Source organism: Epithele typhae (genome assembly GCF_022376455.1).
Source record: "Epithele typhae strain CBS 203.58 chromosome Unknown BXZ73scaffold_89, whole genome shotgun sequence".
Lineage (NCBI taxonomy): Eukaryota > Fungi > Basidiomycota > Agaricomycetes > Polyporales > Epitheliaceae > Epithele > Epithele typhae.
The window spans coordinates 110843-126947 of NW_025954280.1; the positions used below are offsets into that span (position 1 = coordinate 110843).

The window sequence follows — 16105 nt, forward strand, 5'->3', positions numbered from 1 at the left end:
AACGCCGGAAGGGGGGGGGGGGTGCGTGGTCGTCGGGCTCGGAACGGGGAGCTGGGCTGAGTTTCGCGGTGGACCGCGCGCGTATTGTGGGCCCGGTCTCGGCGGCGGGCAGTGGCGTGTGCTGTGCTCGACGCGTACGTACGGACGGACGCGGTGTGCTCTGGACAGCTGCAGGCCTGGGTACGCAGTGGGTGGCGCTGCTTGCCTGTTGTTCTGGGGTCAGTGCGGGCTTTGCGCCGTCGAAAGTCCTAAAACCAGCGACGCACGAGCCCGGAAGAGGGGCGCCGCCTCCTGTGTCAGAGGTGAGATCGCGGAGGTGGCCGAATCTTCGCCGATCCACGTTAAACGTTCCCGAGCACGGAGAGGGGGGAGCGAACACCCCTATGGCCATGTGCGCGACCGATCGTGTTTGAAGACATAATTGCCAGAGGCGGGAGAGGGGCGCCAGTTTGAGGAGGGAGGGAGGAAATCTCGAGCGAGAGACTGGTCTCGATGGGACGATTGCGTCGTCGTAGGTGGCGGGGACACACTCTCGTTTGTGTGGGAAAGGAAAAAGAATATCCTGGAAGGCCATCGGCGAGAACGCCGGGCGGCGAGTATGTGTCGACTTTTGAGCTTGAACGTTGAACGTTGCACGACGTCGATGTCGACTAGCGCGAAAGCTTCAAGAACTTGGACCTGAGGCGGCAAGGGGGCGCGACCATCAGTATTAAGCCAGACAAGCTCGCCGCGGACTCACGACAAATGCCCTGCTTGGTGTCTCGGACGTCAACCAACTTCAAGCAAACGCGCGCCACCACTTCGCGCACGCCCCTGGTCGAGGGCCGTCACCGCATGCCGCCGAGCAGGGCCCACCCTGGCCCGCCGTCCCCGGAGAATTGTGGCAGCGCTGTGGGAACGGCCGTCGGCCGTCGGGACTCGGAGTGGCACCACCGGCGGGCGCGCCCTCGGCCTCGAAGCGGAAGGCGCGCGCCCCGGGGGCAGCCTGTGTGAACAATCGTACTTACGTACGCGCTTGTGGTGCAGAACGAGGACGACTGTCGCTGGGGAAGGAGGTGAAACAAGCGCTGGTCCGAGACTAAATCGTCATCATGCTCCCCTTGTGTCGCCGCACGCAGCGCGACGCGGCACAGAGTGCTCCGAGGCCCGCGTGTTGTGCTGCATGACCTTGCGGTAGAGCTTGGACAGAGGTGAGTTTGGCTTGGTCTCGCCTTGGAAGTAGCCTTCCGGCGCGACGCCCGCGACGGGCCCTGCAGCACCTGCCGGATGCGGGGGATCGTCGCGCCTGTCCTTGCTCGGACAGGGATCAGGCAGGGGCGAGATCGCATCTGGGAGAAGCACCCACCAGCTCTCCGGCGGTGCGGTGCGGACGCGCGCGACGGGCGCGCTCGACGAGACGCAGGAAGGTTCGAAGAGTGAGCGCGGCGGGGTCGGCGGGTCGCCGCAGCGCTAGTACATCCCCCGGCTTCGTCTGGCGGCGGCGCGAGTCAGAGGGCCGTACACGCGAGGCGGGCGCACCCGCCTTCTCCCGTGGCCGGACGTCGTCGCTCGGAAGGCGCGGTGGGTCGGAGTTGAAGTCTGGAGAACGGAGGTCCTCGGGTCGGCCTGTTGATTCTTGAACCTTGAGGGATGGGCGAGAACGCGAGGCGGGAGTGCGCGCCGTCGCCGATGACGCTGCACGCGTAGTGCACGGGGCGTGGCGTACGGTACGGTACGGTGCGGGCCATGGAGTCTATGCCGCGTGCAGCGGCCAGCGAACAATGGGACGAAGCAAGAGGCAGCGGGAGCACGGCGACGAGGCTCCAGTCGCGAAAGCACGCACCCAAGCGTCGACGTTCAGTAGAGATCATCTTCGCTCCCAGGATGGAGGTCGACGGATTCAACTGATTGGCTTCGTGCGGCGCGCTTGCCTCGCGCCTCGGGTGTCGGCGGTTTGCCGTATGTCGCGGGCGCGGATCCCAGGCATAGCGCCAGGGCCGCCGGGCAGCGTACTTCGAAGACGCGGCACTTCTCCCGCCTTGACGTTCTCCCGCTCTCTCGCTGATTAATATTGTCCTGCCGCCTGTCGCGCCCGGAGAGACGCGGGGGATCGGGTTCAGGAGCGAGGAGGCCGAGCATGGGAAAGGCGTCCCTGATCGTCAACTAAAGTTGTTCTGGCACCCGTTCAGTTCGGGATAATGCATGAACGCAGACAACGGATGAGCCCCACATTTTTAGTGTATTGCTTTGGAAGGGGGATGCTTGATACGTCCAGAAGACGTTGGTTTAAAGCGATCAGTGCGGAATGCGTTCTGTGCAGTAATGGGTGCGTTCCGCAAATATTTCTGCCGAAGATCTTCAGAGAGAAGCTGACGAAGAAGCCGGTAAGCATGGGCATGAAGGAAGTGAACGCTTCGTTCGTTGAAGCTGGAGCGACACGTACGCAATAAGGCAGGGTCGAAGCCATGATTTGCATCCGGCACGCAGTCGACGCTGAAGAGCGGAACCCGGAACGGACAGCGCCTTGAGAGCTGCATGCCTACAGGGAACATTCCAGTGAGTTCGAAGCAGCTGCTAGCCCGAGACAGCACACAATGGGCGCACGAACTGAGACATACCTTGCCTTGGTGTAAAAGTTGAGTAATAGACGCGTCGCTCGTCGCCAGGTCCTAAGGAGGAGTAGTTGGGAACTACGTCAGCTCGTATCCACGTGGGCCGGAGTCGAGAAGACGTGCGGCCCGTCCGGAGCGCAGATTCCGACTCGGCGCAAGGTGCGGGAAAAGAAGATCTTTCTCTCCACGCACGTTGCAGGGCCCCCGACGCTTGCATCAACGCAGAAGGTGAGGGCGGACTGAGATCCGGCCTGGCACACTGGCCGCTATCTGGCGGGCGAGCGATAGCGCAGCGGGCTGAAAGCCAGCGGCGTCCTGCAGGCGATACCGCAGCCGTCAGAAGGACGAATGCGAGACGATGGTCAGGCGACGCACCGGCTGGTCGTGGTTCGCTGGACGGTGCACAGTGCACGATGCGCAGGCCGGGCGGGGAGATCGCCGGTCGTCGGTGGGAGATGGATGACGAGTGCAGTAACGTGACCGAGGAAGTCCTAGCACGAGGCGTTCGCGAGTCATGCGCCGGGCTCAAAATGAATCACCAGAATGGTATATGCGGACCGGTGCTGGTGGTCGGGGAAGTTGTGCGGAGAGTGCTGTTCAATGCGTCGCTCGAGGGCGTCACGGTGCGGGCCGCGAGAACCTGCGTCTCCATGGCCGTCTCGAGCAAGAGAGGGCGCCGGTAAGTGCGCTCCCACCGTCGTTCCGTATTCGATGACGAGGTCCTCCCCTCTCGAAATGCCGTACGCGAGTCGTCGACGGCGTGTTTTGCGGATCGGGATCGCCCACTCGCATAGGGTGCGCGTAACACGCCTGCAGGAAGAAGCGATTAGAAATAAGCATCGCCCACCCTCAGCCGTCGGGGGTCGCCGGCGAGGCGCGACGGGCACTCCGCCGATCGAGCATGGCCGTCCGTAGGACTGCCGTGCCCCGGCGGAGAGGCCAAACACACGCGCGCGGGAGAACGCCACAACGCACGGACGCCGCGAGGCGTGGCCTGGTGGCCGGATTCTCTGATGCACCAGGTCGCGCAGGCGCGGCGTCGGGCGCCCGACCTGCCCATCTGGGCCATCGCCTTGGGGGAACGCGGAGCGAGGTCCAGAGAGGGCAGAGATGTGAAGATACTATCGCGAATGTCACTCACATATGTAGTTGTCGGATGATTGCTCTGGCGTCGAAGAGCAGTCGGATCTCGAGGTCCTTGTATGCTATCTAGCCTCGTGGTGTGCTGTCATTCACCAGGCTCGTCATCTCCTGATGGTCGTTCTGCGCTTGAGTGCACCGACTAGTCATGGTAAATGCAGCGGTAAGCAAGCAAGGGCTGACATGGCCGAACTGATTACTCACGGATGTTTCCTGTGACACTGGAGATGAAGTGCTGGACTGTCATGTAGTAGCCTCTAACCGCGTTTGTTGCTGCCAATAACACAAATAAAAACAGTGTGGATTTACTGCTCTTGTTTTTGCTCCCTGCAATCTCCGGTAGGACGACAGTAGCAGTCGACGAAGTCGTTCAAGAGAAGCGCTCGGTCGAGTGACTTGTCTGTAAGAGTGACTGACGCGTCTGTCACGCGTTTTCGTCACGGGGCCACGCGCGGGCGCGGTTGAATTTGGCTTTCTCCTGATGACGCTCTTGTGCACCACCAGCTCCTCTGGATCCCTCATATGCCACTTTGCTCCATCTTTTGAGGACGAAAACCCAATGCACAATACGCGACGCGCTAAACTCAACCACAAGTGTCCTGAAGGCAGAAATACGGTGACGTCGCAAACGTTGGTGATCGGCCCCGGATCCTCTACATCTAATCTAGAGACAGGTGTATTGGACGTCCGTGTCGCGCTACAGCAGCTTGACATTCGGTCGAGCAGCGGTGATCGCACCTTCGAGTCGCTTGTGTCACTGGTGTTCCGGCTCGGCGTGCACATCAGTTTTCCGACGCCGACGGCTGCGTCGCAGGCTTCGCGGCGCGGGACAAAATCTTCGAGAAGTCCACTAGAAGCACATCCGCGATCAGCGAAGCTCCGTACCTGGTCGGCTGCGAGTCGTCGCGCTTCTCATGCAGGCTATCAAGCCGAAAATCCACAGGTCATCAACCTGCGTCGCACAAGCAACAGTCGTCTCTGTAGTCAACGGATGCGCCGGTCAAGGGTCCATAATTCCACTACGAACCCATGTTTCTCGGACACACCCAAGGTGGACGTCAAACCCATTCAACTCTTCCTATCGCTGACCCCGACTATTAGGGTCCGCACGGAAGACACCCACCACATCACTAACGTTCTTCCAAATGCCGCGGACGATCAGTGCTTATTATTTGTTCTTCTCGACTCGCCGACCCGAGGCGTTCTCATCAAGTGCAGTTTTTCCGTCGGGTACAAGGTCTGCCCTGGGTGCGCCCACAAACCATTAACCGAACTTGCTCGACTGATCCCAATGTTGATGACCCATCACGAGGCTACCCCTCGGGCTTCTTTAAACGCGAGCAGTTCCGTGGACAGATGCTCCCCAGCCTCGTTCCACTCCCTCTTTCTCCCCCAACACAACCGTGGTCCTGCTCAGGTCCAATACTTCCGTCCATGGCGCCCAAGTCGCCCGTTCATCGCTTCAAGCGCGCCTTGGTTAGGTCCCCCACTTCTAGTGCAACTACTCGGGTCGTCGATGGCAAGGGGGAAGACAACTGCGTCCACAAGACGGCGTTTTCTCAGCATCCGGGCCCAGCGGGACCTCGTCGCACGCCGACGCCGTTGCCCGACAACGTCCTCGCGCGCGTGTTCGCATGCTTCGATCCCTGGGACCCCGACGATCAACGAACCTGCCTCCAAGCCGCATTCGTTTGCCGCGCATGGTCAGAGCCGGCGCTCGCTGTCGTATGGTCCGAGTTGCCGCACCTTGGCCCGCTCTGGTGTGTCTTCCTCGATGACGGCTCCCCCAAGGACAAGGGGCACCGAGCTGGGATGTTGATGTCGGTTAGTAAGGTTGTCGGTCGCTCAATGTCCCGTGCTCAACGTCTTCCCTCAACAGATTCTCGAGACGGGGTCCTTCCGAGACCCGACGCGTCGAGCGAAGTTTACGCGCCTCGCGAAACGCGTCCGCTCGATTGGCCATGTTTGCATCACGCAGGAGGAAGGGATGATTCTCACTGAACTCCTGGGGCCGTTACCACTCTTTCCGAACCTGAGAAGGCTCACAGTTGTCTGGTACGGCAACTACTCCAAATTACCAGCCGATGAACAACCGTTCAACTCTCAAGTGCTTTGCATGTGCATACCCCCCACCCTGTCTACCCTCTATATCGTCGGGGCGGACGAAAACGGAGACCATTTCCCCGATCGAAAGTGGCTGGAAACGTGTCTTGATCTCATAGACGACTTCGCCGGCGCGTCTATCCGAGAGGTCACCTTCTCACTGCTTCCCCACGACGCGCTCTGGGCTGTCGCCGCGTTGAAGCCGTTCCAAACTCTCCGCACGGTCCACGTCGTAAACCCGATCTCACCATCTGCCCTTCGCAGTCTTGGAACTTTGGAGCAACTCAGTACCCTCATCATCGGCTGTTCTTACGCCGAAGATTGGGACGGCATCACCCCGGTCGACCTTCCCACCGTGCGCGGTATCTTGGTCGGGACAGGCCCCCCCTCGATAGTCTCCCTGCTCCTCGACGTGCTCCGGGCCCCCCGGCTCCTCCATATCGGCTTCTTCCACCCTGACCACCGTGTCGGCACGCTCGACGGGCTCGGCGCAGTCGTCGCCGCGGTCGCCGCCTCGTCCATCTCCTCCACCGTCCTCGGCCTCACGCTCCACGTCTCCCTCGCGCCCCCCACGCGCGCCGACTCGGACCAAACCCGGCCGTCGGTCCCCCGCTCGCGGAGTTCCTCGGTCCGTGGCTCTCGCTCCCCCAGATCGTGCAGCTGCACCTGCACTGCCACGACCCCGCGGCGCTCTCCGCCGGGGACGACGACTACCTCGCGATCTCGTGCGCGTGGCCGGGGCTCCGAGACCTCATCGTGCTGGGCTGCGGACGCAGCGCGCGCCGCGACGGCCCGGACCCGTCGCGCGCGACGCACTACCACCTCGCGGCGCACTGCCCGGACCTGGTGGCGGCCAGCATCGACGGGCTCGCGCCGTTCGCGCCGGACCGGTATCGGACGAAGGAGGCGAGGGAGGCGTGGAGGCGCCCTGGCGGCTGAGGTCGAGAGACGCGTGGTGGGGGGAGAGGCTTGAAGCTTGAAGCTTTGAAGGCTTTGGGAGAGATCCTCTCAATATATAGGCGAAGGAACACCAGTGCTGGTTGAGCACTGAGATACCAAGGCGGTCTGTGCGCGGTACGCGTTTCACGAATGTTCAACTAGTTTTGAATAAAGGCAAAGGTCAAGTCGACGAAAGGACGACGCGTTCAATTGTCCTCTCTCCCCAACTTAAGCTAGTTTATTACCATCACACCCATGCGCAGCGCCGGCGTCGGCTGAGGTGGGTCGCCTGCGCCCTCGTGCTGGTGCTCGGAGTCTCCCGGAAATCGCGAGCGCTTCGAAAAGCGCGGTCTCTTGGAGAAGAGGAAAAATCCGCGCGAGATGCGTGAACGCCAGTGAGGTCGCGTAGCCGTCCGCAGGGGGCTGGGCACACGGGCTACTGCCAGCAGTTCGTGGCGATGTTCTGAGCAAAGCCGTTCGGGTTGGGAACCTGTGGGTTACAAGATGCATATGTAGCTGCGATCGGAAAGCATTTTCGGCGACCCGGTGCGCGTCAGACGAGCAGACCGTCGGCCCCGGTCCACATCCCGGGGTAGCGACGCTCCAAGATCTCGAGCACCGCTTCCTCCCACAGCGGGCGCGGGTCCTCTCGGAGCCCTCGACAAGTTGCTACGAGCAGCGACGCGGCGAGGTCCAAGTTGGGGAAGACCGTGTCCAAGAACGCCGCGACGACGCCCGCCCCGCGCGGGGGCAGGCCGTCCCCCGGCGCGCGCAGGACGAGCGTGCGCAGCGCCGGCGCCGGGGGGACCGCGCCGTCCGCGGCCGCGAAGAACGTCTCCGTCCCGACGACGAAGCCCGCGAGGGCGCTGAGCAGCGTGAGGCGTTCGAGATGGGGGCAGCCCCGCGCGAGGTGGAGGAGGGACGGAGGGAGGCGTCGCCGCCGTAGTCGGGCCCCGCGGAGAGCGCGTTGGGGTGCCGGCGGATGTCGAGCGCGCGGAGGGCGGGCCAGGCGCGCGCGAGCGCGGCGAGGTCGTCGTCTGTGATGTGGATGCCGATCGTGGGGGAGATCGCGACCTCGAAGGCGAAGTCTTGGAGCGCTGGGAGGGAGAAGAGCGGGCTGAGGAGTGTGGCGAGCGAGATGAAGGGGGTGTAGTGGACTAGGGCGACGATGACAATGCGCGGGGCGATAGTCAGGTGCAGGGTGTGGAGGTGGGAAGAGAAGCAGGAGGCGCTGAGGCCGTGGAGTTGGTGGTGGAAGTGTTGCAAAGCGACCTCGGGGGTGGAGATGTAGTCGATGCGTGGAAACTTGGCTTCGGTGAGGGCGCATGCGTGGAGGTGATCGACGAAGGAAGATATCACTAGGAAGGTACCCACACAGGCAAAGTGCTGCAAGCGAGGAAGGCACACGACAGGGAGATGGGATTCAGGTTGTGCGCCTTCGGCAGGCGCCTCGTCAAGAAGATGCACAGACAGTTCCAAGAGTTGATGGAACAAAGGTCCAGCTTCGGCGATCAGCCGGAGGAGAGTGCGCCACGGGGTGCAAGTCTCCTCAAGATTGAGTGACTGGAGCGCTTGAAATTTGCAGAGAGACTGTAGGGTTTCAACAGAGACCCAGCCCCACCCACACCTTGGGTCGTATTCGATCCTGAGTCCGGACAGATCGGGGACATGCTGCCGGAAAAGGTCGATTGTGCCCGCCGCGTGTTTATATGTTTCGTCGTGGTGGATAACGAAATTTAGGCGACGGAGATGACGAGGGATAAGGTTAGATAAGGACAGTGGAATCCAGTTCGTATGAAGATGCAGTTCTTGCAGCGCGGGGAAGAGCGGGGCCGTTGTGGGACGTTTGGTGATCAGGATGGCCATGAGAATCCATTCGGTTGCCGCCACGAACACAGGAAGATGCAGGCGTCGCACGTGGGAAGCGCAGTGGTAGAAGCGTTGGCGCAAGTATTTGTCATTGTACTGCACAGAAGAGATGATCTGCGATCCAGGTTCAGAAGTGCGTGAACGAAGGGGGTGACCGGTCACTTACCTTTCTCGCTTCATCCTCAGGTGTGTATATGCGCTTCTCTTGGCCGTGGAGAACGCGTGAGATTCTCCAAGCGTTCTGCGGAGACTGAGGAGATCGGAATATACGCCAGAAGGGATCCAGGTCCGGTGATAGCTCCCTCCAGAGCATCTGTGATGCCGGCTCCGCAAACGAGCGAGAGACAAGGGCCGCCTTGGCACAGGCTGCTTTGAGCTCCGCGTCCGAGGAGTCACCATCGAATTGCTCAATGATACAGGCGACGATGTCGTAGATTTGCAGCGCGCGTCCGGCCGCGGACGTTTCGTGTGATCCGTCGGTGGTAGCAGCCTAACAAAGAGTATCACAGACGTTATTTTCCGGCAGGCCAGACACCTGAAGCAACGCACATGGTCGCCATGCTTGAGCTTGACCGCTTGCCTGATCTTTTCTCTGAGTGTGAGGAGGATGCTGAGCACCATGCTTGTCGTGGTCGTTGGTGAGAAAGCCCGAGGAGACGGGCGCGATAGATACCTGGGTTTAAGGTTCAATGACCCCACTTCGCCGAATCTTTAGTCGGCAGCCAAACGCACCTATCTCCCTGAATCGTGGGACTGCCATGGATATCGGTGGGCGGGGATTCATCGTGGCAGTGAAGACGGCGGGGCAAGAAGCATAACAGCGCCGAGTGCGTGTCGGCCACTTACTCCCGGGCGAGAGGCAAAATGGAAAGAATAAAGGCCGATGGAGCATAAATATTGAGACCCGTAGGTCTACCACTCCGGGAAAGCGTGTCATCCTTGTGCAGGGGCCATGCTAATCTTCTCTGTATCGTTCCAATTTTTTCGTATGTCACCCCGAAGGGGACATCATCCAGGGATCGAACTCCCGCCCCCGCACCAAAGTCACGCCTTTCGCTCGGCCCGCGGGTGCCAGGCCAGCGCCTCCTTGCCTATGCTCGGCGACAACCTCACTGCTCAGCGCTCAGCTTCCCGAGTCGCGATCACGCTGCTCGTCTTTCTGCTCTTCCCCACACTCCTCTCTCCTCTCTTGCGACAAGTTGTGCGATGCTCGCAATATGCGGCATTTTTGCCGGAGGTTCTCTGTGGACCGCACATCTACTCGCACGGATCGCAAGCTTCACGCTTCCATCGTCGAACTCATCCGTCGCCTCGGGGTCGAGGGGATAAATGCGCCGCCGCTCCATAGCGCTTTTGTCTTCGGGCTTTGGTTTCGACAAGTGTGTCCTCTCAAAGCGCATACTACCCTGAACGCGACCCATACCAAGTCGTTTCTGATGCCCACCCAAGCGTAACGTGAGCTGCGAGTATGATTACCACAGTCATCTTGGAGTTCGTGAATGCGTCGCCGGTGCGTCTGATTTCGCCTTCACAGGCTTGATCTCATTGGTCCACACCTCAGCTTTGGTTTCCGTACTCAACTCACAAGGCTAGGTAGAGGTGAAGGCGGAGTTAATGGGCTCGAGGAAGCATATCTGGGTACGCCTTGCGTTCTCACAGCATCCATCCATGCGAGCCTCATGTTTGTGTCGTACCGTGCACGCTTGCAAAAACAGTCCGTATACGCCTCTTTGGATACCGCCGCACCCTTCCTCCAGACGCCCGTCGGTCTGAGATCCAGTCCCCGACGCGCACGAGCCGAAATGATGGATTAGTACACTGAAAGAAACAGCAACACGTGGCGTTGTCCGGGCGCATCTCATCTACTGGATGTGCGGCCACACTCGTCCATCGTCCGGCTGTGGTCGTAGGAAATCGAAAGCGGGCATGGCAGACATTGTATCGCTGCAAGAGATGGAGTCGACGGTCAACGGAACGTCGCAGCTCTTCTTCGACCTCATCCATCGCAACACGGAGCCCCGCGCCTTCCCGTCAATCACACGCGGAATTTCCTCGGCCCACGCGCAATCGAATTCACCCGCGTTCTGTGACGGTTTTGTCAAGTGCGTCTTCGCTCCCCGCGGTCTCGGCGACCTCCTGTCCGTCCACCCCGCGGTCTCTGCTGCACACTCGAACGCCGACACGCGCGCCGCCCCCCGCATGGCGCGGCTTCAGCGTAGAGCCACCCGCGCCGACCTGCGCGGGTCCCGTTTGCCGGCGACACGCCAGCCCGCGCGGTCGACGCGGCCGCTCGACGGAGGTACGGGCTTCCGCCTGGTGCCCATTGGGCGCCAGCGTTGCTGGAGGCGATAGTCCGGCGCCCGTCATCGGGGATCGTGGGTTGGAGGTCGCGGTTGTGGGAGTGGATCTCGAGCGGCCGTGGTTTGGTGCGTTACGACGCGCCGACGAGGCGTCGAAATTTGCAACATCCCGCGTCCGCGACGAGCGAAGACATGTAATTAACACGTAGATATGTCCACACCAATGGTAGTGACCCTACACAGGCCATCGTCGGCCCGCTGTTGAAAGAAGCAGCCCCGCGCCCGTGGATATCCCCGGCCATCGACTCTCCAGGCGATGTGGCGCATTCGATGATACATACGTACGTAGCTGAGAACCCCGGACAGACTTGTAGAACACGGGATCGCATGGCAAGGACTTCAAGACAACAAGCCCTCGCTTGCCCACATCCCTGGATACCGACGCTCCAAGATCTCCAGCACCACCTCCTCCCACAGCGGATACAGGGGTTCTTCCTTCTCCCGATGCTGCGTCGCGATCGTCGATGTGGAGAGTTGCAGGTTAGGGAAGACGGAGTCCAGGAGGCGCGCGATGAGACGCGATGTGCGCGGGGGCAGATCGTCCCCGGGCCCGCTTAGGGTGAGTGTGCGCATTTCCCGGGCCGGGGACACTTTCGCGCGGAAAGCCTCGCCTGGGACGCTTAAGTCGAAGAAGACGTTGAGAAGGCTGAGGGTCACGAGATCGGGGCAGTGCTGGGCCAAGCGCAGGAGCGAAGTGAGGGACGCATCCCCGCCCAATTTGGGCGACTTGTCGTTGCGGTGACGTTGTATGGAGAGGACGCGGAGGCCGGGCCACGCGACGGCGATGGAAGCGAGGTCTTCGTCGGTGATCCTGACGCCTATGGTGGGGGTCGCGATGTCGAACATAAAGATTTGGAGTGAGAGGGAAAAGAGGGGGCGTAGGAGTACCGTAAGTGAAGCGTATGGGGGACTTGCAAGGTTGTTCAAATACATGCCAGGGTTGAAATTCAGAAGCAGGCCTTGAAGGCTGTACCGAAATGGAGAGATTTCCAGCGCAGTGAGCTGAAAATACAAGTCATCGAACGCGTCTTGGGCGGTTGACGTGTAATATATGTAGGGGAAACTGGCAATAGAGAGTGTAGGTGCCATTAGGTGACAGGTGAAGAAGGCCATGTCCTTGGATTTCCCAAGACATACGAGCTGCTCCAAGCGAGGAAGGTGCGCTACGGGGAGGGGCGACTCTGGAGTGTCGGCAGTTGATGCATCATCGTCTGCCACTTCGTCGAGAAGATGCACGGACAGAGAAAGGAGATCTTGGAATGCGGAGCCGGCGTTGGCGATAAGGTGAAGGAGAGTGCGCCAAGGAGTGGAAACATTCTCGAGATTTAGCGACTGAAGTGTTTGGAGTTTAAATATTGAGTGAAGTGTCTCGAGTGAGACTGGATCGTAGAAAACTTTGAAGCCGACAATATTGGACTGTTCGTTCCGGATCGTGAAGCCGCGTAGGTTGGGGACATGTTCCCGGAAGAGGTCGATAATCCCTGCGGCGTGCTCACGAGACTCGTCGTGATGGATGACGATATCGAGCCGGAGGAGATGCCGAGGGACGAGCGCGGATAGGTGGATGGGTATCTCTATGACGTGGAGATGCAGCTCTTGCAGCGCGGGGAAGAGCTCGGTGATGGCACCGTTCGCAGATAGTTTCTTGATGAGAGTCCAATCTTTTGACGTCAACTCTAGCGCAGGAACGTGCAGACGTCGAACTCGGGACGCGCAGAGATGGAAGCGTTCACACAAGCGTTTGTCGGTGTAACGCCTTGAAGCTAGAACCTGCGAGCCGGACTCATGAGTGCGTGAACTTGGATTGTACGAATGGGCCCGGAGAGCCCCAAGCGACTCACTTTTTCCGCTTCGTCCCGGGTTGAGTATCTGAGTGTGCCAAGCCTGAGAGCGCTCGAGACGCTCCATCTGTTCCGTAGAGACCGAGTACAGAGAAATACCCGCCACAACGGATCCAGATTCGGCGAGAGCTCCCTCCAGAGCATTTGAGATGCCGGTTCAGCGAACGAGCGGGACACCAGGGCTGCTTTAGAACAGGCCGCCTTGAGACCATCCGCGTTTGTGAAGGAGTCGTCGAAGTGTTCGATGATACAAACGACAATCTCATGTATCTGCAGCGCACGCCCCGTCGCATCTTCGTGTTCGTGGGTGTTCTAGCAAGGACATGGGCGTTAATCCGGTGGCAGTCTTTCTGTGCATAAAGCAACGCACATGATCAGCACCCTTGATTTTTGCCTTGATCCTGCCTCTGAGCGTAGTGAACGCGCTTTGAATCATGCCTGCCTCGATCCTTGCTGGGAGTGGGGAGTGGGGAGGTGCTGAGATGGTGCGACGATAGAGGTCGTGCTTTAAGCCTGGCCGGCCCTACCGCAGTACCAAGTCCCAAATGGGAAGTCACTGGTTCACTTTGAGAGCGTCTATGAAATCTTAGTCGGGAATGATCATGCTGTTCCAATATGCACTGGTAAAGGTCGGTGAGGACGACGTCAAACACGGACGCGGAGCTAGACAAGTTGAACCTCCGAGACTTGGTACTTCTCAGGTCGGCGGAACACCTAGTACCTTCCCCTTTCCTTCACGCGGAACCCCCTCCACGCGCAACCGCCCCTGCGCCTTCAGCTTCCTGATCTCCGCCTCCCTCAACTCCTTGGTCCGATGCAGGGTGGCCGAGAACGGCGCGAGCCCCCCGATGCTGAACCCCCTGAGCTGCCGGCAGTGCATCGCGAAGTGGTAGGTCGTCGCGCGCGACGGGTCGGGTCCGTCGTGGCGCGGGCCGTGCCCGCAGTCCCGCACGACGATGTTCTGCAACTCCGGCCACGCGCACGCCAGCGCGTAGTAGTCGTCGTCGCCCGCGGCGATCGCTCCGGGGTCGCGGCAGTGTACCGTGAGCGCCCGGAGCGGGGACAGCGTGAGCCATGGACCGAGGAACTCCGCGAGAGGCGTACCGCCGGCTATGCGGTTGTCGGCGCGCACGAGGGGTTTGGGGTCGATGTGGAGCGTGAGGTCGTGGATGGTCGTGGAGATCGGCGACGCGGCGACGGCGGCGACGAGGGCGGCGATCTCGTCGAGCGTGTCGACGTGGTGGTTCTCGGCGAGCATCACGAGCCGGTTGAGTTTTGGGGCTTGTAGTGCTTTGAGGAGCAGACACAGCGCTGTGGACGATCCTACGGGAACGATGAGTGTTTGCAGCGTTGGGAGGTCGATCGAGGTGACACCGTCCCAGTCGCCAGTGGTGGAGCAGTTGATGGAAAGGGCGACCAGCTGCTTCAATGTTCCGACGCTCCGAAGAGCTGGCGGGGTGATAGGTTGGTCGATGGCAATGGTATGGAGTTGCTTGAACGGTTCCAGTGAGGGGATGATCCAGAGTGCGTCCTGAGGGAGGTACGAGATGACGATCTTCTTGAGAGACGAGCCAGCGATACCATGCACGAGTTCGAGGCATTTGTTCAGCCACTCCTGATCCGGGAAGCACCGGCCATTTCCGTCCGCTCCGACGATCGAGAGCGTGAGGAACGAGGGTGGTATGCACGTGCAGAGGGCTTGAGAGTTGAACAGTTGCTGCATGATGGGCGCTTGGGGGTAGTTGCCGTGCCAATGAAGTAAGAGGATCTGGAGACAAGGAAAGACGGGAGCCAGTGTGTCGAGCGCCACTATTTCGTTGAGAAGTGCCGATTCGGTCGCCAAGAGCTGTATGTTGTCGAGATAACGGACGCGCCGTGCGAGGCGTTTGAAGTGCGCCTGACGCACCGGGTCTCGGAAGGACTCGGTTTCGAGAATCTGACCAGAGTGGCCAGTGAGCGCACGACCTCAAAACAACGGAAGGTTGACTGACCGATATCGCCATCTTCCCCTTTCTGACCAGAACCGCGTCTTCCTCGATCTTGGGCAAACCTGGATCGAGGAGGGCGGACCAGAGAGGCTCCAGGTGTGGCAGCCTAGACCATGCGACACCGAGCGCCGGCTCCGCCCACTCGCGGCAGACGAAAGCCGCCCGGAGGCATGTTTGGACGTCGTTGGGGCTGAAGGGGTCGAAATATGCGAATATGCGCACCAGGACGCTCTCAGGCAACGGTGCCGACGTGCGTGGACGTCCAGCCTGAGTAGAAATCTTCTCATGGAGGCTGTCTTGTTTGAGATGGGCCGGGTTGCTCTCGTTGACCAGAGTGTCGGTGGACCTGCCCTGAGAGGCGAAAGTGGAGAGGGCCGCGGAGGCGCGCTTGAAGCGTTGGACGAACGGGTTGGGGACGAAGTCGGTGTCACTGAAGCGCCAGCCGCTGTGAGAGAACCGATGAGAAAAAGGTTGAAGACTCCGAGTCAGAGTGTCTGCCGACTCGGACACCCCGAGTGTCAAGTGGGGTGGCATCTGGACAGATCATCACTGTCAGCGTCGGCGGCGGGATCAGTGGAGAAGTTCGTTGGTGCGCAGCTGGCCAGGTGTCACGTCGGCCTCGCGTGACGAGACGCGTCCGTGACGCCCAACACGGCGTTGGCAACATCGATCGGCTAGCGCTCAACTTCATGCCAGTAGTACCCAGCGTCCACCGATAGACCTAGAGACGTCTACGGACTTCGGTGCACCCTGGCTGGTACTGCATTTTATCCTCCATGGATCTCTGCCATTGCGCTTCCGACTCCTAGGCTTCCTCGTCAACTGTTTCTTGAGCTTCCATCCGATGCAACCAAAGTTGGATGTCCAGTAGATTCAAACCACACGATAATCATAGTAAGCATCCCTTCGTTGTAAGCCAGTGAAAGCACTCTTAGACATCCGAGCTGACTGCGGCACATCCAATTTTGCCGCGTGGGTTTTTTTTGCTCGACACGCCAACGGAATACGCGGGGCTTCGATTCATTACCAATCTTGTAGGGGTGCTTTTGGAGCCTCTGGGGCGCGGCGGCCCGTATTGTGCATTTGACGCTTACGGGACGCTGCGCCGAGGGACTTTTCAAATTCGCATTCCCCTCACACGCAGTTGAAGCTTACTGAGCGCACACAGGCTGGTCGCAGGACTCAAACGGATTCCGATGTCGGGGAGGTCCGATATACGAGTCTCAATCCTTGGGCCATATGGCTGAGAGCAAGCGCGTGCTAGCTCTATATAA

The 16105-nt window shown here is 60.2% G+C and overlaps 3 protein-coding genes across 3 annotated transcripts; 1 reads left to right on the forward strand and 2 right to left on the reverse strand.

Annotated features, from left to right (window-relative positions):
• Window positions 1–5165: 5165 nt before the first annotated feature.
• BXZ73DRAFT_81755 (uncharacterized protein) lies at window positions 5166–6773 on the forward strand (the record flags this gene model as incomplete). Its single annotated transcript, XM_048023563.1, has 3 exons — window positions 5166–5555; window positions 5611–6462; window positions 6486–6773. 3 exons carry the CDS (start codon window positions 5166–5168, stop codon window positions 6771–6773), a joined length of 1530 nt encoding a protein of 509 aa, XP_047872473.1.
• A 553-nt stretch (window positions 6774–7326) lies between these two features.
• On the reverse strand, window positions 7327–9263 carry BXZ73DRAFT_81756 (uncharacterized protein; the record flags this gene model as incomplete). The annotated part of the gene is made up of 4 exons (XM_048023564.1): window positions 7327–7442; window positions 7607–8756; window positions 8809–9132; window positions 9192–9263. The coding sequence occupies 4 exons, from the start codon at window positions 9261–9263 to the stop codon at window positions 7327–7329; spliced, it is 1662 nt and encodes a 553-aa protein (XP_047872474.1).
• A 2078-nt stretch (window positions 9264–11341) lies between these two features.
• Window positions 11342–15365, reverse strand: BXZ73DRAFT_81757 (uncharacterized protein; the record flags this gene model as incomplete). The annotated part of the gene is made up of 7 exons (XM_048023565.1): window positions 11342–12678; window positions 12844–12910; window positions 12943–13155; window positions 13214–13366; window positions 13565–14611; window positions 14750–14779; window positions 14835–15365. 7 exons carry the CDS (start codon window positions 15363–15365, stop codon window positions 11342–11344), a joined length of 3378 nt encoding a protein of 1125 aa, XP_047872475.1.
• Window positions 15366–16105: the final 740 nt, after the last annotated feature.